This window comes from Carassius carassius, chromosome 36, assembly GCF_963082965.1.
Source record: "Carassius carassius chromosome 36, fCarCar2.1, whole genome shotgun sequence".
Classification (NCBI taxonomy): Eukaryota; Metazoa; Chordata; class Actinopteri; order Cypriniformes; family Cyprinidae; genus Carassius; species Carassius carassius.
Genome location: NC_081790.1, coordinates 3,385,555 through 3,403,426, shown reverse-complemented (window position 1 = coordinate 3,403,426; position 17,872 = coordinate 3,385,555). Strand labels below are relative to the sequence as shown.

General features: G+C 35.9%; 1 protein-coding gene across 2 annotated transcripts in view; it reads left to right on the top strand.

The window, feature by feature from the left end:
* The first annotated feature begins 1,107 nt into the window (after positions 1-1,107).
* The window catches only part of LOC132116932 (neurogenic locus notch homolog protein 1-like), a 33,075-nt gene continuing 16,310 nt past the window's right edge, over positions 1,108-17,872 (top strand). The window contains exons 1-12 of one of the 2 annotated variants that reach the window (XM_059525837.1): positions 1,108-1,433; positions 3,404-3,476; positions 9,704-9,966; positions 11,048-11,386; positions 12,545-12,667; positions 12,768-13,001; positions 13,882-14,037; positions 14,118-14,303; positions 14,380-14,493; positions 14,589-14,702; positions 15,513-15,746; positions 15,828-15,938. In XM_059525837.1, the coding sequence (XP_059381820.1) occupies positions 1,370-1,433; positions 3,404-3,476; positions 9,704-9,966; positions 11,048-11,386; positions 12,545-12,667; positions 12,768-13,001; positions 13,882-14,037; positions 14,118-14,303; positions 14,380-14,493; positions 14,589-14,702; positions 15,513-15,746; positions 15,828-15,938 (2,011 nt within the window). In that variant the 5' untranslated portion in view covers positions 1,108-1,369. Of the gene's footprint in view, positions 1,434-3,403; positions 3,477-9,703; positions 9,967-11,047; positions 11,387-12,544; positions 12,668-12,767; positions 13,002-13,881; positions 14,038-14,117; positions 14,304-14,379; positions 14,494-14,588; positions 14,703-15,512; positions 15,747-15,827; positions 15,939-17,872 lie in introns of those variants that run through there. The other variant, XR_009425720.1, reaches the window with a different exon arrangement.

The following is a 17,872-nucleotide window of genomic DNA, read 5'->3' as shown; positions in this document are numbered from 1 at the left end:
GAGGAAAAAGGAAGTGCCACTGTTCTCGAATCAAATTAGGCTTACTGTATGTGACCTTTCTGCAATCACTTGGAGACTTTCATTCAATAATCATAATGAAACCTCAGTGGCACGACGAGACGTTATTTGTCTCTTGGGCTCATCAACTGATTTCTAACATTCGTCAGTTACAGTACTGGCACACACTCTCTTTCTCCCTCTCACTCAACTCTTTATTTTTGTATGCCCTGCGGTTGCAGATTCCACAATCAAACGGTTCCCACGGGCCGACACACACAGACATGCACACATTTCGTGCGTGCTGTCAAACGTGATGTGTCATTACTATAATTCCTGGGGTGATGAAACCACACATACACTTCCATGCCAAAAAAAGGGGGGAAAAGCAAATAAAACTTGTGAACAAAAACAATATTTGAACGACAGATATTGCATTCACATACAAATCACAAATTGAAACATTAAAAGAGAAATGAAAGCAATCAATGCAGTGCAGTTATAGGTCATAGAAAGGGGAATTCCTCTGACATCGTTGACCTTTACCACTTATTGATCATTTTAGAAATGACTATTGAACTAGCAAAGTGAGATAAAGAGAGAAAAAGAGAGTATGACTAAGTAATGTGATCTAATTTACAAAAAAAAAGTATGGTGGTGGTACCATTGTACAGTAATTGTATTCAAGAAATGGCAAAAGCATGATATTTGTATTTTTGTGGGCTAAAAATGGGAATATGGTAATGATTCGATGCTTGTCCAAAGCATTATATATATATATATATAATTCCTTATTCGGGTATTGATTTGCTAATCAGCCACCCCCCCCCCCGTCCCCGTCCGAGCTGGCGCCAGCAGAAAGCAGTGATCCACCCTGTAGCTATAGTCCCTCCTCAGTCCTCCACATGGGACAGGAATAAACCTGCATATCCCACATTCACCCTGGGAAGAGAGTGTGAGAAAGTGTTTTTTTTTTCTTCTTTTTTTTTCTTCCCTTGCGGTGAAACTAAACTGTGGAGGGAGTGTTCGCTCCTTTCATTTTTTTCAGACCCACAATAATTTGAAGGAAATCTCCCCCTCGGTACCTGCGGGGTGGGATAATATCAGCTGCGCGTGCGCGTGAGAAGTCATTCGGAAGAGCGTGCTTTCAGAGTCCCACGCGACGGTGACGTCAGCGGCGCGCTACAAACGGAGAACCGAGCAGAGTTTCCCACGAGCGGACGCTCTTGAGAGACGTCGGGATTTATTTATTGATTAACACGGATATTTATTCGAACTCTCCTGCACTTTCTGAAGATTTAAAGAAGACTTCTTGGGATCTATGAGAGCTTCAGGAAGGATTTTAAAGAAGTTGTAACGCCGAGGCGGAGTTATGAACCGTTTCTTGGTGAAATTAACGCTACTGACGGCAGCATCGCTCGGGACGGTGGCACAAGGTATCATACACCAACTAATAACATTTCACAATTATATATTCGTATGATTCTAAGTGAATTCATTTCACACTTCTGAGTTTTTATTTTAGTGATATTTCCTCGCAGCTTGTGATTCGAGCGTCACTTGTTGCACAGAACAGCCTGATATTGGGACAAACATAAGATTATTTTCTGCACAACTTTCTCTTTCTTACAGCTCCATATATTTTTTTAAGTCATGTTTTTACAGGCATGGGTTTTGCATGATACAATTGTGCCAAAGTCTCTACACAATGAGCAATACATAAGATATCAGTTATGAAAATATAAAGTTAAATCAATATTGAATAGAATAGTGCATGTTTATACAGGGTGCACTAGACAGCACGTTTTTCCTATTAATCTGAATTGTTATTTATCTCTTTCACTCTCACTTATGTAACTCTGTTCTTGTTACCATGCGTATAACCGTAAAGATGACAGATTTCTGTCTTCACGTTAAAAGTTGAGTAACTTCAGAAGTATCCCTGTAACTTTTTATGACAGTGCGAGTGCTTGATTTCTTTAGTTATTGCGGTTGTTTTTTAGGACGTTGTCTTGTCTGAGATGTTTGATTGAGTTGAATAGTGTGTGGAGTCTGGAGGAAAGCGATCTGTGCTTGAATGAAGGGAGGAGGAGGAGGAAGGGACTGTGCTGTTGTTCTCGTGCGCCGGTAAACAATAGCTCGAGACAGTGTTTTATGGGCTCGTGCTGGACTCTGATTTCTTTTGTCCGCCCGGCGTGGGCCCCGCAGCTGTCGCGCGCGCTCCCCCTCCACACACACACACATATACATCAGGTCACGCACCCGTGGAGGAACCGAGAGCCTGACAGACAGGGGAAATGACAAAACTAGACAAGACTAGACAGGAAACGAAACAAACTCTTAAAAAGTGATATTCTGCACAATTTAAACCTGAGGTAGCTACACAAGTTAAGCAAAATATCATAACAAGAAGTCATTGAAATTACTATTATACAAATATAATTTAGTTTTTCATATTTTATTTAATTTTAATTACATTTTAATATATTAAATTTTGTTCAAATTTGTAATATAAATAATACATCCATTGCATATCTATATATATATATATATATATATATATATATATAAGTTCACTAGGCAAAAAGTGTGTGAAATCCATGGTACAACCCAGTCTGTGCATTGACATTTTAAAGAAACAAAAAGAGGATCAATACTGGTGGCTTAATCTGTGATGTGGACTAGTCTGAGAGCTTTTTCTGTAGACAGTCGTTACCAATTAAAGACGGCCTGCAGGCAGCTGGTTTCATTCAACAAGTGCACAACTGCAGTCTAGAGCGACTGGCCTAGATGCTCTGTTAATCCTTAAAGTGTGATGATGCACGCTTCTGCGAAATAAATATACTTCCTTCCATAAATGGACACATTTGGCTTATTAAAACACATTGAATGCCCTCCCAGACTGCAGAAAGTCAAGATGTGTCAGACCACTGTCAGCTAAACTTAAACTAGTATAAAGCTGATATATTAATACTGAGACGGGAAGACTGTATTTTGAGTTTAAACCCTTGTTAAAGGCTGATGGCCACATGGAGAGCGGATTGTTGAGGATGTGAAGCTATTTCCAGGCTTAGTGTTGGATAACTGGATTTTTCAGGATCTCTTTTGATGTATAGTCAAGAACCACCCCCCCCCCCACTCCTCCATCAAAGTCAGTTATTCAGAGCCCAACAAAAGGCCAGTGGCTCTCCATCGGGGCCACAAAACAAAGGGCTCAGGTCCCTTTATTGAAGTCTATAGGTGGTGAGGTTCTTTTGTGAGGAGTTAGCATGTGTGTTTGCATTGACAGGTGTGCTATGGGATGCACAGGTGGGTGGGTGTTCGACCTGGTTCGTCTGCTGGTGATTTGTGTGGTTAAGTGTGTGATTGTTGGGATGCACTAACAGATGTTTGTCTTTGTGTTTAGGGCAAAGATGCTCAGAATACTGTCAGAATGGTGGAATATGTGAGCTCAAGCCGAGCGGAGAAGCATCATGCAGGTACGTTACAAAAACTTATAATATAAAAATATAAAGATTTTCGTCTGATGTTGTACACACACTTTAAAAATAACGGTCCTGAAGGGTTCTTTGAGGAACCAAAATGGTTCTTCTATGGCATTTCTAAGCTTTATTTTTAATAGTGAAATCTCAAAAATAAAGGTCCTTAATTGGCATCTGATTCTATGAAGAAATTTTACCATCCATGGAATCTTTCCATTGTACAAAAGGTTCTTTAAGCATTAAAATGTTCTTCACATTAAGAAAAAGCTATTATTTTAAGAACTGTTTACTGAAAAGTTCTTAGATGAACCAAAAAAAGTTCTACTCTCTTGAAAACAGAGGTTCTATATTTTTAACTTTTAAACTGGGGAACCAAAAATAGTTCTTTAATGGCATTGCTGTAAATCCCCTGATTTGGAACCTTTATTTCTAAGAGTGTAGGTTTCATTTAAAAAAAATAACTTTTCCTCTCAAGTTTTGTGACCTAGAATCCAAAACACAGATCTAAAAACCAAATGAATTAAGAACTTTCTGAATCTTCAAACAACCATATAGCAGCTCAGTGGTTCTTTGCTGACCACTAAAGAACATTCATTTTAAAAAGAGTTGCACACAATCTAGTAAAACGCCAGTAGACACCATGCAAACTCAGTGTAGTGAAGAAAAGTGTATGTATACCTGTGTATTTGTTTTTAAGCTGTAATCAACCACTTTGAGATTCCATTTTCAGGCCCAAACCCCATCTTAGCAACCAGACAAAGCTCGAAGCATCTTGCGAGTGTGTTTGTGTGTGTGCGCATGTGCGATTGTGCACGCGCCCATAGTCATTCTGTTTCAAACTTAGATAAAAGACCCCCCTACCAACCCCCCAGTAGTCCGTTGGTGCCCTGCTGCAGTGGGACGCTGCTTCTGTCAATGTCTATTCATGCCATTCAGCCCAACAGCTGGCCCTCACGTCCATTGTCTCACACACACACACTTAGCATGGAATAAAACTTGGTTTTATTCTCATATGATGCATATAGCAAGATTCACTATGATTTGGCAATCAAAATCAGAACATGTTTGTTTGAAATTGTTTGTTTCTCTATCTTTGTCGCTTTTGTTGTATGTTTTCTTACACCCGGGAGGCTGTTTGTGTGTGTGTGTGTGTGTGTGTGTGTGTGTGTGTGTGTGTGTGTGAGTGAATGGTGTCTTTTTTGGAGGGCAGATGGTGGAGGGGGTAATAAGATTGCAGGAACTCATGAGAAAGGACTGAGTGTGTGTGTGTGTGTGATGCTTTAAAGAGGGGAAATTTAAAAGCAAACAAGTGTGAGAGACCACGTTTAGCCACGCTTCCTGTTCTGCATTTGATCATGCATTTTCCAGAAGATCTAGAAGATTCCTTGTATTATACTTACTTTGTTTTAAATTAGAATAAAAGCGCAACCATTTTTTTCCTCTTTTAATGAAAATGTGAGTCTATGCCTGTGAAAAAGTTTCCGTTACCATTTTAGAGTGTTCTGATTGGTTGCTAGGGTGTTCTGAATGATTTGTATGGTGATTTGACACTGTTTTGTCTAGGATGTTCTGTTTTTGGATGGTTGCTAGGTCATTCTTTTTGGTTGCTTACTGATCTGTTATTTTAGTCTTTTGTTCAGTGCAAATCAATGGAGTTTTTTCACTTTTTTTATTGCCTACAATGAGCTGCTCCATTTGAGGAGTCATTCACATATGTAGCAATGTTGCATACCCTAGTGTTCCAAGGTTTGTTCAGATCTGTAATGCAGAGAATGAGCAATTATAACAGTTACGGTTGCATTATCAAATGGCACTAATTAATGAATGAATCAGTCTAAAAAAGATGAGAGACATCGTATCTCTCAGTAATGAGTGGTTCGCAGACACATTCACTGGGGGACAAACCCTGAACATCCTGTTGTGATGATCCCGATGATAAACAGGAAGAGCGGAGATATTTTGGATCCTCTTTTCTCCCATAAATATCTTCTATGAACTTTGACGCCTTTCCTGTGTGGTCCGATTCTCAGCCTTGGAAATTGTTTGTAACTGGCTGGTGTTTGTGTGCATGAGCGTGTGGGGATTTCTCTGAATTGTTGCATCTGAACTGAGGTGGGCGCTGCTAGACATGGGTAAACTTCATGTGAACTTCTGACATTTCATGAGAGGATGTCCTACTTTAGTCAGTTAAGGAGTTAGAGGTGCCTGTGATGATCGTTGATGACAGATGAGGTTTACATGATTTTCAAGCAGATAATGTGCAGGGGTGAAACTCTGGCACTGAATGTCTCAGAATGTAGTCGTACTAGATTACATACTAATTCTAGACTCTGAAACTTGACCTTTTTGGTTGATGCCATATTAAAACCAATTATTGCAAGTGTTTTTAGGTGTGGTTGGAGTTATGGGGGTGTCATGGACAAGCTAAGCTTGGTTGTGTTTATAGTAGGTTTAGTTAACAATAACAACATTGCTGCACAGATCACTTTAGTAAATTCAAATAAATCAATCAATAATTTATTTATTCAAAAAATATACAATTGTATTACATGAAATCAAATAATAATAAAAATCGAATTAATTCAAATGAAAGCAGAAAATAAAATAAAACGAAATAAATACAAATAAAAGCTTATGAATACTGTATAAATACTAAAATAACACTGATGTACAGTCTTGTAAAACATCCATTTGTCATGTTTTTAATGGTAGTAATGTTTGTAATGGTAGTTCAGTGCTTATTGGGGAATAATATTTGTTAATTGAATTCAATCCTGTATTAATCAACAACCTCTAAAGGCAAGAATTCTGAAATCATTTAGAGCACTTTGTCTTTCTAGATGTCAGATGTTCCTGTTTGGAGAAAGTCAACAGCTCCAACCAGTTGATTTTCTATATTTTTGGCTTTGTGTTTTAGTGATATAAGTGAATGCAGTTCCAAAATGTGTTAGAATGCAATCGATAATATTTAGTTTTAGATTTTCAACCATGATTAAGTGTTCTATAGCTCCTGATCATTCCAAAGGCACGTGACATCACTTCTGGAACTTCTGGAATGTTGGAGGGCGGGAAGTTAATTGGAAGTGTGGAATTTATGATCTTCTATCACTGGTTGTGATTGGATTGGTGACAGCTTTTGGATGGGGTGTCATCATTTTGAGACTAATCTAATACATTTGTGTGTGTATTTTGAATGCATCGTCATACTAGAAGCATGTGCTGTATTTTGGGGTGATGATGCGCATTACGAAAGCTATTTGTAGAATGAATCGTAATGTATTTGAGCAGGAGACAGAAAGACATGCAAACCATATGCTTCTAAATTTGTCTTCCCACCAAAACTGTGTGAAACGGCATTTGGCGTGTGGTTACATGACGTTTATTGCGTAACTTCCACATTAGAGAATTTCTCATAAACTTCCATGTGATGCATTTAGGTTAAAGTGTGGTTTTGCATGCACCGTTTATAGTTAGCGACGTGCTGTCCTGTGGTCATCGTCTCAGAACTGAAATATGCATGTGAAACCTATAACTAGAGTTCAAAATGTAAGCACTGTATTTTTCCGTTAAATGAAATAAAGTGAAATGTTACAGATGAATGTGCAACATAAAATGACTAAAACCTAATATAAACTTAAATATAAAAATAAATGATAATTCAAAATATTAGTGAATGCAGTATAAATATTATTAAAACTTAAACTAAAAAAAAAGTTAGTTTTACATTTTAAAAACTTAATGAGAAATATTGCCTTTGAAATAAAATAAGTTGAAGAAATAAAATGACTAAAATAAAAACTGCAATAAAAAATTTTAATGACAAAAGCACATTTTTTCATATAAGTGAAGAGAGCGACTCAGATCCAAGACAAGATCAACGAGTCATTGATGAGATCAAGTTATTTATTTTTTTAAATGGTCGAAAAGTGTTTTGTTATAATTCCAGAAACAATCTAAACAAATATGAAGAACAAATACATAGCCTAAAATTTAATCAGTTCTTTACTTGTATCAACAGAACATCACCTGATTCAAATAAGTCTCAAAGTCGTGTGTTTGTAAAGGTGTGAAGTATAAGAATATGTCTCTGAGGGCCAGACGCAGAAAATGAAAGTTTGTTGTTTTGATTCACACCAAGGGCAGGAAGTCTGTGGTATGAACACACACACACACACACACAGAAGGCAGCAGCAGATGGTAGACCGGCCCACTGGAATGGGGGGTCTGTAGCCTGCAGTCACAAATGTGCTCAGGGGTCACAGGTCACTGCAGCATCTGTTCAGAGTCGAATCTCACACGCACTCCTGCTCTCGGACCTGTTGCCACGACGGGCTGCAGATGACTTCTGCTTCTGTCTCTGGGGACAAAGAGAGACAGACTGTGTTAATGCCTCAAGTAAACTCACACACACGCATCTGCGCATGCAAGTGTTTGCCATGGGATGTCTTTATTATTAAACTACTGCACGTCAATTTAGCAAATCAAATGTATTGTGAAAAGGTTTACGTGTGTGTGTGTGTGTGTGTATGTATGTGTGTATACTCACACACTATATTGATATCTTTTAAAATATATATATAATTTATAACTTTATTTATATATTGTGTAATACATTTTATTATTTACTTTTTATTTTAAAGAACAATTTTTTTTTGTATATATGATTTTTTTTTTCTTTTAAAGATCAACTGAATTTATTAAAATGCACTGCACTATATACAGTATTGCGCTTTAAAACCTATTATATTTATTTAAAACCTAAATATTTATTTATAAATAAATATACTTATTCGTATAATACAAATTTTATTATATGTTATAACATTTTATTTTAAAAAATTAAATTACTTTTTATATAAATTTATTATTAATATTATTGAATTGTAAAAAAAAAATAAAAAAATATATTTAAGTTTTCTTAAACTAAGAACAATGAATTCATAAAAGCACAATGTGTGCATGCACTACATTTTGTAAAGAAATTCTATATATTAAGATACAAACTTCTGACACTATACAAAAAATTGAATTCATTTTAAATTTGAGAAAGAAACATTAAGCACTAAGATTTTGATATATTCAGCCCAGGCCTGTGATATGTTTAATACAGACTTAAGATAAGCACATAGTAGATGGAATAAATGGAAATGATGAATATGGATTAGATCAAATCATACCAATGGAGATTCTGTGCTGATAAAAGTGAGATATCAGCAGCAGGAGTTTAGGAGGGGGCGGAGTTTGATCCTCTCTTGGGAGCTGCCTTAGTGACCTTATGCCACTCGCCATGGCAACAAGCTTTGGGGGAGGGGCAGAGTGCAGTGGGAGGGGCCTAAGCACAGCTGCCCTTATTTATGCACACACCTGCTGCAGCTCACAAACACACACTCACATGAATAAAACAATCTGCATTTACTATATCTTACTGTCTACTTCACTTTTTGAAATGATCTTTATTGGCTGTTGAAGAAAGTGTTCAGATGTTCGGTGTCATATGATGTGTTCGTATGTGTTCATATGAGACAGAAAGAGAGAGCATGTGACACTGTGTGGGCTCCTGATTGCCCTGAGGAATGAAGATGAGTTTGAACAGTGTCTTTCTTTCACACACTGTTTTATACGTGTGCACACACACATAGGTTTACTTGGCCATCTGAGTGAAAACATATCATAGACGTCTGCACTTTAACTCTAAAACAATTATCATTAGTATAACCCTTAACAAAAGTATATTGTTATATTTTAATTATATATTATAATATAATAGTTTTTTTTTTTCAGGGTTTCCTAAAAATATCTGTTTCATATATAAATATATGCTTATGCTTTTTAAAATATATTTTGTGTAAATGTGTGTAAAAAAAAAATTCACTTGGACCTTTTTCACACTTAGCTGTCTTGAAACAATTTTGTTCTCAAACAAAAAAATTATAATCTGTGTCTACTGTATATAATATTATAATAACTAATTAATCAGTTTTTTTTTGTTTAGTTTTCTTATAGACTCTGTAAATACATATGAGTTATAAAATAAACGAATATATATTAATATAATTAGCATGCCCATAACCCTTTAAAGAAATATTTGTGTTTTTGTGAATACATTTTTTTCCCCAAATTTTTTTTACTTGACTGTTTTGTCATGTTTATCTACTTTTTCAGTCCATTTTGTTCTAAACGGTTGTTAAAGTATATGAATTGTTCCATGTTTTGTGTCTCTTCAGGTGTCCTGCAGACTTCGTCGGCCCCCAGTGTCAGTTCCCGAACCCCTGCAGCCCGTCGCAGTGTCTTAACGGAGGCACGTGTCGCACACAGATGAAGGGCAATGACGTGGAGCTGGTCTGCGACTGCATGTTGGGATACAGCGGCCCGCTCTGTCTGACGCCTGTCAATAACATCTGCATGGGCTCTCCGTGCCGAAACGGCGGGACATGCTCTCTGCTCACGCTCGAGACCTTTACCTGCCGCTGCCCACCTGGATGGTCAGGTACACGTGCATAAATCACCCTCGTCCTCATGGGTTGCATGTAGTGGCGCAACCAGTCTTGGGGTATATTTTTAGCAACAGGCAAAAAAACATTGCATGGGTCTAAATTATTGATTTTTCCTTTATGCCAAAAATCATAAGGATTTTAAGTAAAGGTCATGTTCCATGAAGATATTTTGTAAATTTCCTACCGTAAATATATCAAAACTAAATTTTTGATTAGTAATATGCATTGCACCCATTTTTTTGCAACCTCAGATTCCAGATTCTCAAATAGTTGTATCTCTGCCAAATATTGTCCGATCCTAATAAACCATACATCAATGGAAAGCTTCTTTATTCAGATTTTCAGATAATGTATAAATCTCAATTTTCGAAAAAAATTGACACTTAAGACTGGTTTTGTAGTCCATGGTCACATATTACATAGTTTGAGTCATAGATGGGATCATTTTTCAGAATAGCAATAAAATGAAAAAATAACGAAAACGTATTTTTATACGTACCACAGCAGAAGCTACTAGCTTCATTAAAACAGTCAGTTATAAAACAGAACAATTACACAAATTACAAGCATAATGAATATACAACATAACACGGTTACAAATAAAGTCAGTAACAGTAGTATGCAGGTGCAGAAATGTCATAATTAAGTGTAAAATATCACAATAGTGCTCAATGCACAAGTTAAATACAGATTAATCTTAAATAAAGCTTGATTAGAAGACCAGACGGGTGTTTACAGGCTTATTTCTTTAAGACCAAATGCTGACACACATTCACATAAGACATAACCGACAGTGTTTAACAGAATACTTGCCAAAACGGGTATTTTAACGTAACTTTGTATGTATGTGAAAGGTTGTTCAAGTGCTGATTTGAATTCTCTTTCACAACAATGGTTTAAAATAGCTTGAATGAGTAAAATTGGCAAGAAAAAAAAAACATGCGAATGATTAGCTGTCACTCTCTGATGTTTAAACGTAACAGTTAAGCCATGAATCACATGTGTGCCGAACTGTAGGGCCTGGTTTGTACAGATCATCTGTTGCATGATAAGTTAACCTCTGTATTTTTGCAGGTAAAACATGCCAACAGGCCGACCCGTGTGCGTCGAACCCCTGTGCCAACGGCGGGCAATGTTCAGCATTTGAGTCGCACTACATCTGCAGCTGCCCTCCGAACTTCCACGGACAGACGTGTCGGCAGGACGTGAACGAGTGCGCCCTCTCGCCCTCCCCCTGCCGAAACGGAGGCACCTGTATAAACGAGGTGGGCTCGTACCTGTGCCGCTGCCCACCTAAATACGCCGGCACACACTGTGAGCGCCTCTACCATCCGTGCCACCCCTCGCCCTGCAGGAACGGAGGCACCTGCTTACAGACCAGTGACAACACCTACGCCTGCACCTGTCTGTCAGGTCAGTGATTTTCCATTTCTCTCTAAATTCAAATTAGATTAAACACATTTTTATATTGAATAGGAGAAAAAAATACTTCAATAAATAATGAGTTTTATAGATAAATATATTTATTTTTTATGAATGAAAAAATAATAACCTAAATTAACAAATGAATGTATTTTATAAATATTTTAAACAGTATTTATAAATGAATTAATTAATTAATACATTTTATAAATAGTGAGTTATTTTATGAATTAATCAATCAATTTTACAAATAATAGTATTTTTATAAATAAATATATATTTTTTATAAATACAATATAATAGATTAACATTTGTGTAAATAAATATTAATGAATACATATGAATTAGTTTTTATAAATAAAAATCTATATTTTTATTAATAAATTAATGAATAAATCAATTTTATTAAGTGAAAATATAAATTAATGTGTACATTTTATAAACACAACAGCAACAACATTTGATGTTGTTAAACAATAGTAACAACAATAGTTTGTTGTTGTTGAAAAAAAGAAATGAATAGTACATTTCATAAACACTGTATGAATGAATGATTTTTATAAATGTATGAATTAACAAATAATTTATATAAACGTACAAATAAATGTATACTTTTTTTTATAAATGACTGAACAAATATTTTTTTGAATGAACCAATATTTGCTCTGAATTAATTACTAAATATTTTTATTAATTAATTAATTAATAAATAACCTTTATGAATCAATTAATCAGCTGTGAATTAACCAATAATATAAATGAAGGATTTAACAATTAATTTTTTTTAAATGAATTTTTTTATGTTTATAAATGAATACAGTTTACAAATAAGTGAATTAATAAATAAATTAAAACCAATAAAAATGTAACCTTTAGTTTACATTGCAGTTTAGTTTGTTTTATTATTATCATTATGTATATTTCAACTAGTTTTATTTCATCCCTGCCTGCAGAAACAATAGTTTTTGTCTTTGCATACGTTAATAGCTCTGCATGTGCACAGTTATTCATTAACCGTTTGTCTGGATGCAATGCTTTTTTTGTCTTAGTTTATATTTAATCCTTTAAGTCTCAGTTAGTCACTCGAGCACATAAACAGTCCTCAGACTCTTTGATGTGCACTGAATGTGAATGATTTGTCTCTCGCAGGGTTCACGGGTCAGACGTGCGAGCACAATGTTGACGACTGCACCCAGCACGCCTGTGAGAACGGAGGCAGGTGTATCGACGGTGTAAACACCTACAACTGCCACTGCGACAAACACTGGACCGGTACTGCTTTTTGTACTCCACAATAATAATAATAACTATACAATGCAATAACTATTTAGCATGCACCTCACATGTGACCTCTGACCCCTTCCTCCTTCAGGTCAGTACTGTACGGAGGACGTGGACGAGTGTGAGCTCTCTCCTAACGCCTGTCAGAACGGAGGAACGTGTCACAACACCATCGGCGGGTTTCACTGCGTGTGTGTGAACGGCTGGACGGGAGACGACTGCAGTGAGAACATCGACGACTGCGCCAGCGCTGCATGTTCATCGGGAGCCACCTGCCACGACAGAGTCGCCTCGTTCTTCTGCGAGTGTCCACACGGACGCACAGGCACGTCTCATTCAGCAGCTTCCACCTCATTTACTTCCGGTTTATAATATATTCTAGTATTATTTATATCAACATTTTTTTATGTTATTATGGGCTTTTGTCTTTTTTTTATATTTCAGTTCAAGTTTTAGTCATTTTCATAGCTCTACTTATTTGATTTCATTTTCATTTCAACTTGTTCTTATTTTATTTTAGTTGCCAAGGCAACATTTCTACATTTACAGTTTGTTTTTCATCTACAAATGTATTTTATTCGATCTTTTATTTGATTTTAGTAAATTTTCAGTTTTTCACTTTTCTACATTATATTTTTATTTGATTTTACTTCAGTTTATTTTATTTTATGAGTATTATTTATATTTCAGTTGTGTTGCATTTCTGTCTATAAAACCATTTTTTAATTACATTTTATTTTGTTTCATTTAATTTCAGTTTTGTAAAGTTTGTTTCATTTCTGTTTAGTGTTTATACAACCAAAAGCTTTTAGTTTTTATTACATTTTATTTTATTATTTTGTTTTAGTTCAATTTAGTTTAGTTTATAGGCATTATTTTCATTTAGTTTTTTAATTTGTTTATACAATCAAAAGCTTTTATTGTTTATATATTTTATTAAATTTTATTTTATTTTAGTTAAGTTAATTTTACTCAATTTTACAGACATTGTTTATATTTAAAGTTGATTTATTTGTTATTCTACCTACAAAACAATAGTTTTTGTCTTGGCATACGTTAATATTTTATTTTAGTTCAGTTTATTTAATTTATTTTCATTTCATCTATGAAAACCATCTCTTTTATATATCTACTTAAATTCAGGAACCAATACCAGTTTTTAAGTTTTTGATTTTAGTTAACAATAAGAAAACTGTTACCCACAGGCCTTCTGTGTCACCTTGATGACGCCTGCATCAGTAACCCATGTCAGAAGGGCTCAAACTGTGACACGAACCCAGTGAGTGGAAAAGCCATCTGCACCTGTCCGCCCGGGTACACGGGATCCGCCTGCAACCAAGACATCGATGAGTGCTCGCTTGGTAAGAATAGCACATGATCGATTAGAAAGAACAATTAACACAATACAGTTTTGCATTACAATACTGTTTTTTCAACTCAGGCGCCAACCCATGTGAGCACGGCGGACGGTGTCTCAACACTAAAGGCTCATTCCAGTGCAAGTGTCTCCAAGGTTATGAAGGTCCACGCTGTGAAATGGACGTCAACGAGTGCAAGTCGAACCCCTGCCAGAACGACGCCACCTGCCTCGACCAGATCGGTGGATTCCACTGCATCTGCATGCCAGGTACGAGTCTTTAACCACTGACCTGCAACGAAAGCACATCATTACTGTTGTTCTAACCGACTGCTTTGGTCTGTAGGTTACGAGGGTGTGTTTTGTCAAATAAACACAGACGACTGTGCATCACAACCTTGCCTCAACAGTGGAAGATGCATGGACAAGATCAACTCGTTCCACTGTGAATGTCCCAAAGGTGAGTGCAGCATTGTTGTTTTTAGAGATCTGATCATAAAAACTAGCAATGAGGTGAGCAATCAAAATAAACATGGCATGCATTTTTCCCTGCAGGGTTCTCTGGGAATCTGTGTCAGGTGGATGTGGACGAGTGCTCCAGCACACCGTGTAAAAATGGGGCTAAATGCACAGACGGACCCAACAAATACACCTGCGAATGCACTCCAGGTACATATCTTTTAGTCATATTCTGCACTTTTGCAGCCCATTTATAATATTAGTTGTGATAATCTCTAGCATCAAAAAGATTTCACATTTGTTTTGGTTCAAATATTCCACCTTACTGAACCTTTAGAATTTGGAATCTTTATTTTAGGAATTCTATATGTCATTTTAGAATTAATTGTATTTTATATTCAATATTTAGCATTGCATTTTATCTTTATATTTTGCGGATTTCATTTTATTTTAATTTTTTTTTTGTCATCATTAGTTTTTGTTTTAAGTATTTAATTATTATTATTAAATTCTTTTTATCAACAATTATATTTTGTAATTTTAGAATCATTTAGTTTATAGTAATCTTAATACTCCAACTTATTTTATTTCACTTAGTTGGCAAGGTAAAAAATTTCAATTAAATTTGATTTAAATTTTCAGTTTAGGTTTTTGATCTAGCATTTATATTATTTTATTTTAAATGATATTTTTTATTGTTTTGTTTATTTAATTAATTTTTATTATTTATTATTTTTTTCTGTTACTTTATCTTTTTAATCTTAACCTATTCCATCTTGTTTTGTTGTATTTTATTTTTTATTATTTTATTTTTATTTTTCATCTTATGTTTTATTTCATTTTCCACGCCAAAAACATTGAGGCAGCCTCAATGACATATGCAGCCTATGTAGAAATGAGACACACCTAGTAAATAAATCTATGTAAATTCCCTGTATTAGGATTGGCTAACCTCTTCGCATATGTAATGAGTGTCACTTCCAACATTCTAAATCTGTATTTTCAAATGTACTTCTGCAGGATTTGCTGGTGCTCACTGTGAGCTGGACATCAATGAGTGTGTGTCGAGCCCTTGTCATTATGGTGTGTGTCGGGACGGCATGGCCGCTTTCACCTGTGATTGTCGCCCCGGATACACGGGCCGCCTGTGCGAGACCAACATAAACGAGTGCTTGAGCCAACCCTGCCAAAACGGAGGCACCTGCCAGGACAGAGAGAACGCCTACACATGCACCTGTCCTAAAGGAACCACAGGTAACACATGCACGCTCATCAAAACACTTGTGCAAAATATAACGGTGAGTTTATTTAATCATGTCGTGATTGCATCCGCAGGGATGAACTGTGAGATAAACATTGACGACTGCAAGAGTAAGCCGTGCGACTACGGAAAGTGCATCGACAAGATCAACAGCTACGAGTGTGTGTGTGAACCCGGATACACAGGTGAGTCAGAGCAGCATCTGTGTGTGTGTGTGTGTGAGAACAGGTGAACAGGTGGCCAGCGAAGTGCAGAGCTTGTGTATCAGATAACAGATACGACTTGGGACAGAGACTGTCTTTCCCAACTGGGACACACACTCACACTGGTGTGCTTAACATTAATGCTACGGCCCAAATGATCGCAAGACTGACCCTTTGTATGTTGCATTTAAGGAGAAGGTACAATAGGCCCTGTTATACTGTGAATATAGGACAGCAGCAGGAGGATTTTCATAATTAAGCACAAAATCAAGTGCCTTATTACTCTTATACCTATAATAAAAACAAAGAACACAATTTACAGACTTTACAGAAAATTTACGGACTCTAAATTTTATTTTATTTAGTTTATCTCGTTTTCAACATAAATTTCTACTAAAATAATGCTTAAACACTAGTTTTTATATGCCTAAACTCACAAGCAAAATAAAATTTTTTTTTTTTTTAAGGTTGTTGAATGTCCCAGTATTTGCAACTTTATTTTATTAAGCAATGATATTGCTCACAATGCTTTGTGCAACATAAGTGGAGGACAGTTTTCAACAAAAAACACAATTAATTTATTAAATGTTAGTTTTTTGTGTATATACAGCATTTTTGTCATTCAGCTGCCTTATTTGTAACTTTTTCTACTACAATAGCACTGAATGCAAAGCTGAAACAGCCTTTTTATATGCATATGCCTACGATTTAATAAAGAATTTTGAACTAATTAAATTGACTAGATACTAATACTTGCATGCAAATAACATGCAATATGCCCTGATATTTTCCTTCTTGAATCTTCAAGTACAGAAATTGTCAACTTTATTTTAATAACTTATATGGCTCAAAATCCTTTGTGCACATACGAGAAGTAAAATAATTTTTGAACATCGGTTTTATTTATTGTCCTATTTAAATAGCTTTGAATGCATGTTTTCCAGTATTCTTTTTCATTGCATTTAAATTATTTAGCATGGCCTCTAGTGCCTTTTTTTGTTTTTAAATAATATATTTCTTTAATTTATTTTTGAATATTTACATTTTTTTTTATCTAAAATGTATGTAATAGTTATCAGTCTGTGGGTGCTTTAAATGAACAGGTGTTGTTGTTTTTTAAAGCATGACCTGAACACTTTTGGAGTGGTACTATAGGTATTGTAGGAAGTATTGTACACGTTTAGTGCGTGAGAGAGAAACTGCAAGTAAAGTCCCATTGTTAGAGAATCAAACAGTTACCCATTACCCTACAGAGGAGGGATGTGTGTGTGTCGAGGGGGTAAATGTTGTTCAGCCGTGTGTGAAATAGGGTCTGTCCTTTTGTATCTGCAAACAGCCCTCTGTAGGACCTGCCCTCCCCTCGGCGAGTGTGTGAGGGGTGTGTGAGCGGGTCTGAAAGACAGAGAGAAAGAACGAATGAAAGAGCACAAGAGGGTGGAGGAAATCCTTTGTGCATTCAGAGCAGGCTGGAGATTTGGGATGGGGCTCACACACACAAAGGCAGGCAAAGAACAAGAGGACAACACACATCAGAGTCCCAAGGAACATTCCTTTACTGTGCATTTTCACTCATTGATAGTTAAACGTTTCAAACTTCACTGGAAGATCACTGGAAGACTTTGGAGAGCATCATATGTGATAAATGCAGATGGTCAGTGAGGAAAATGATTGAGAGTCTCTTCTCAACATATGTGAATGTGTTATATGTTTGACCTCCTTTACTGTCTTAAATAGGTCAAAATTGGTCATATTGTTCAAGTTTCCTCAATTCATTTATCCGTCTTTTCCCTTTTTGTTTGTGTGTGTGTGTGTGTGTGTGTGTGAGAGAGAGAGAGTAAACTGTAAGTTTTAGTTATAGTAATTAAAATGTAAAAATGTAAACCTTGAAAAGTGATAATATATATTACATTATATTT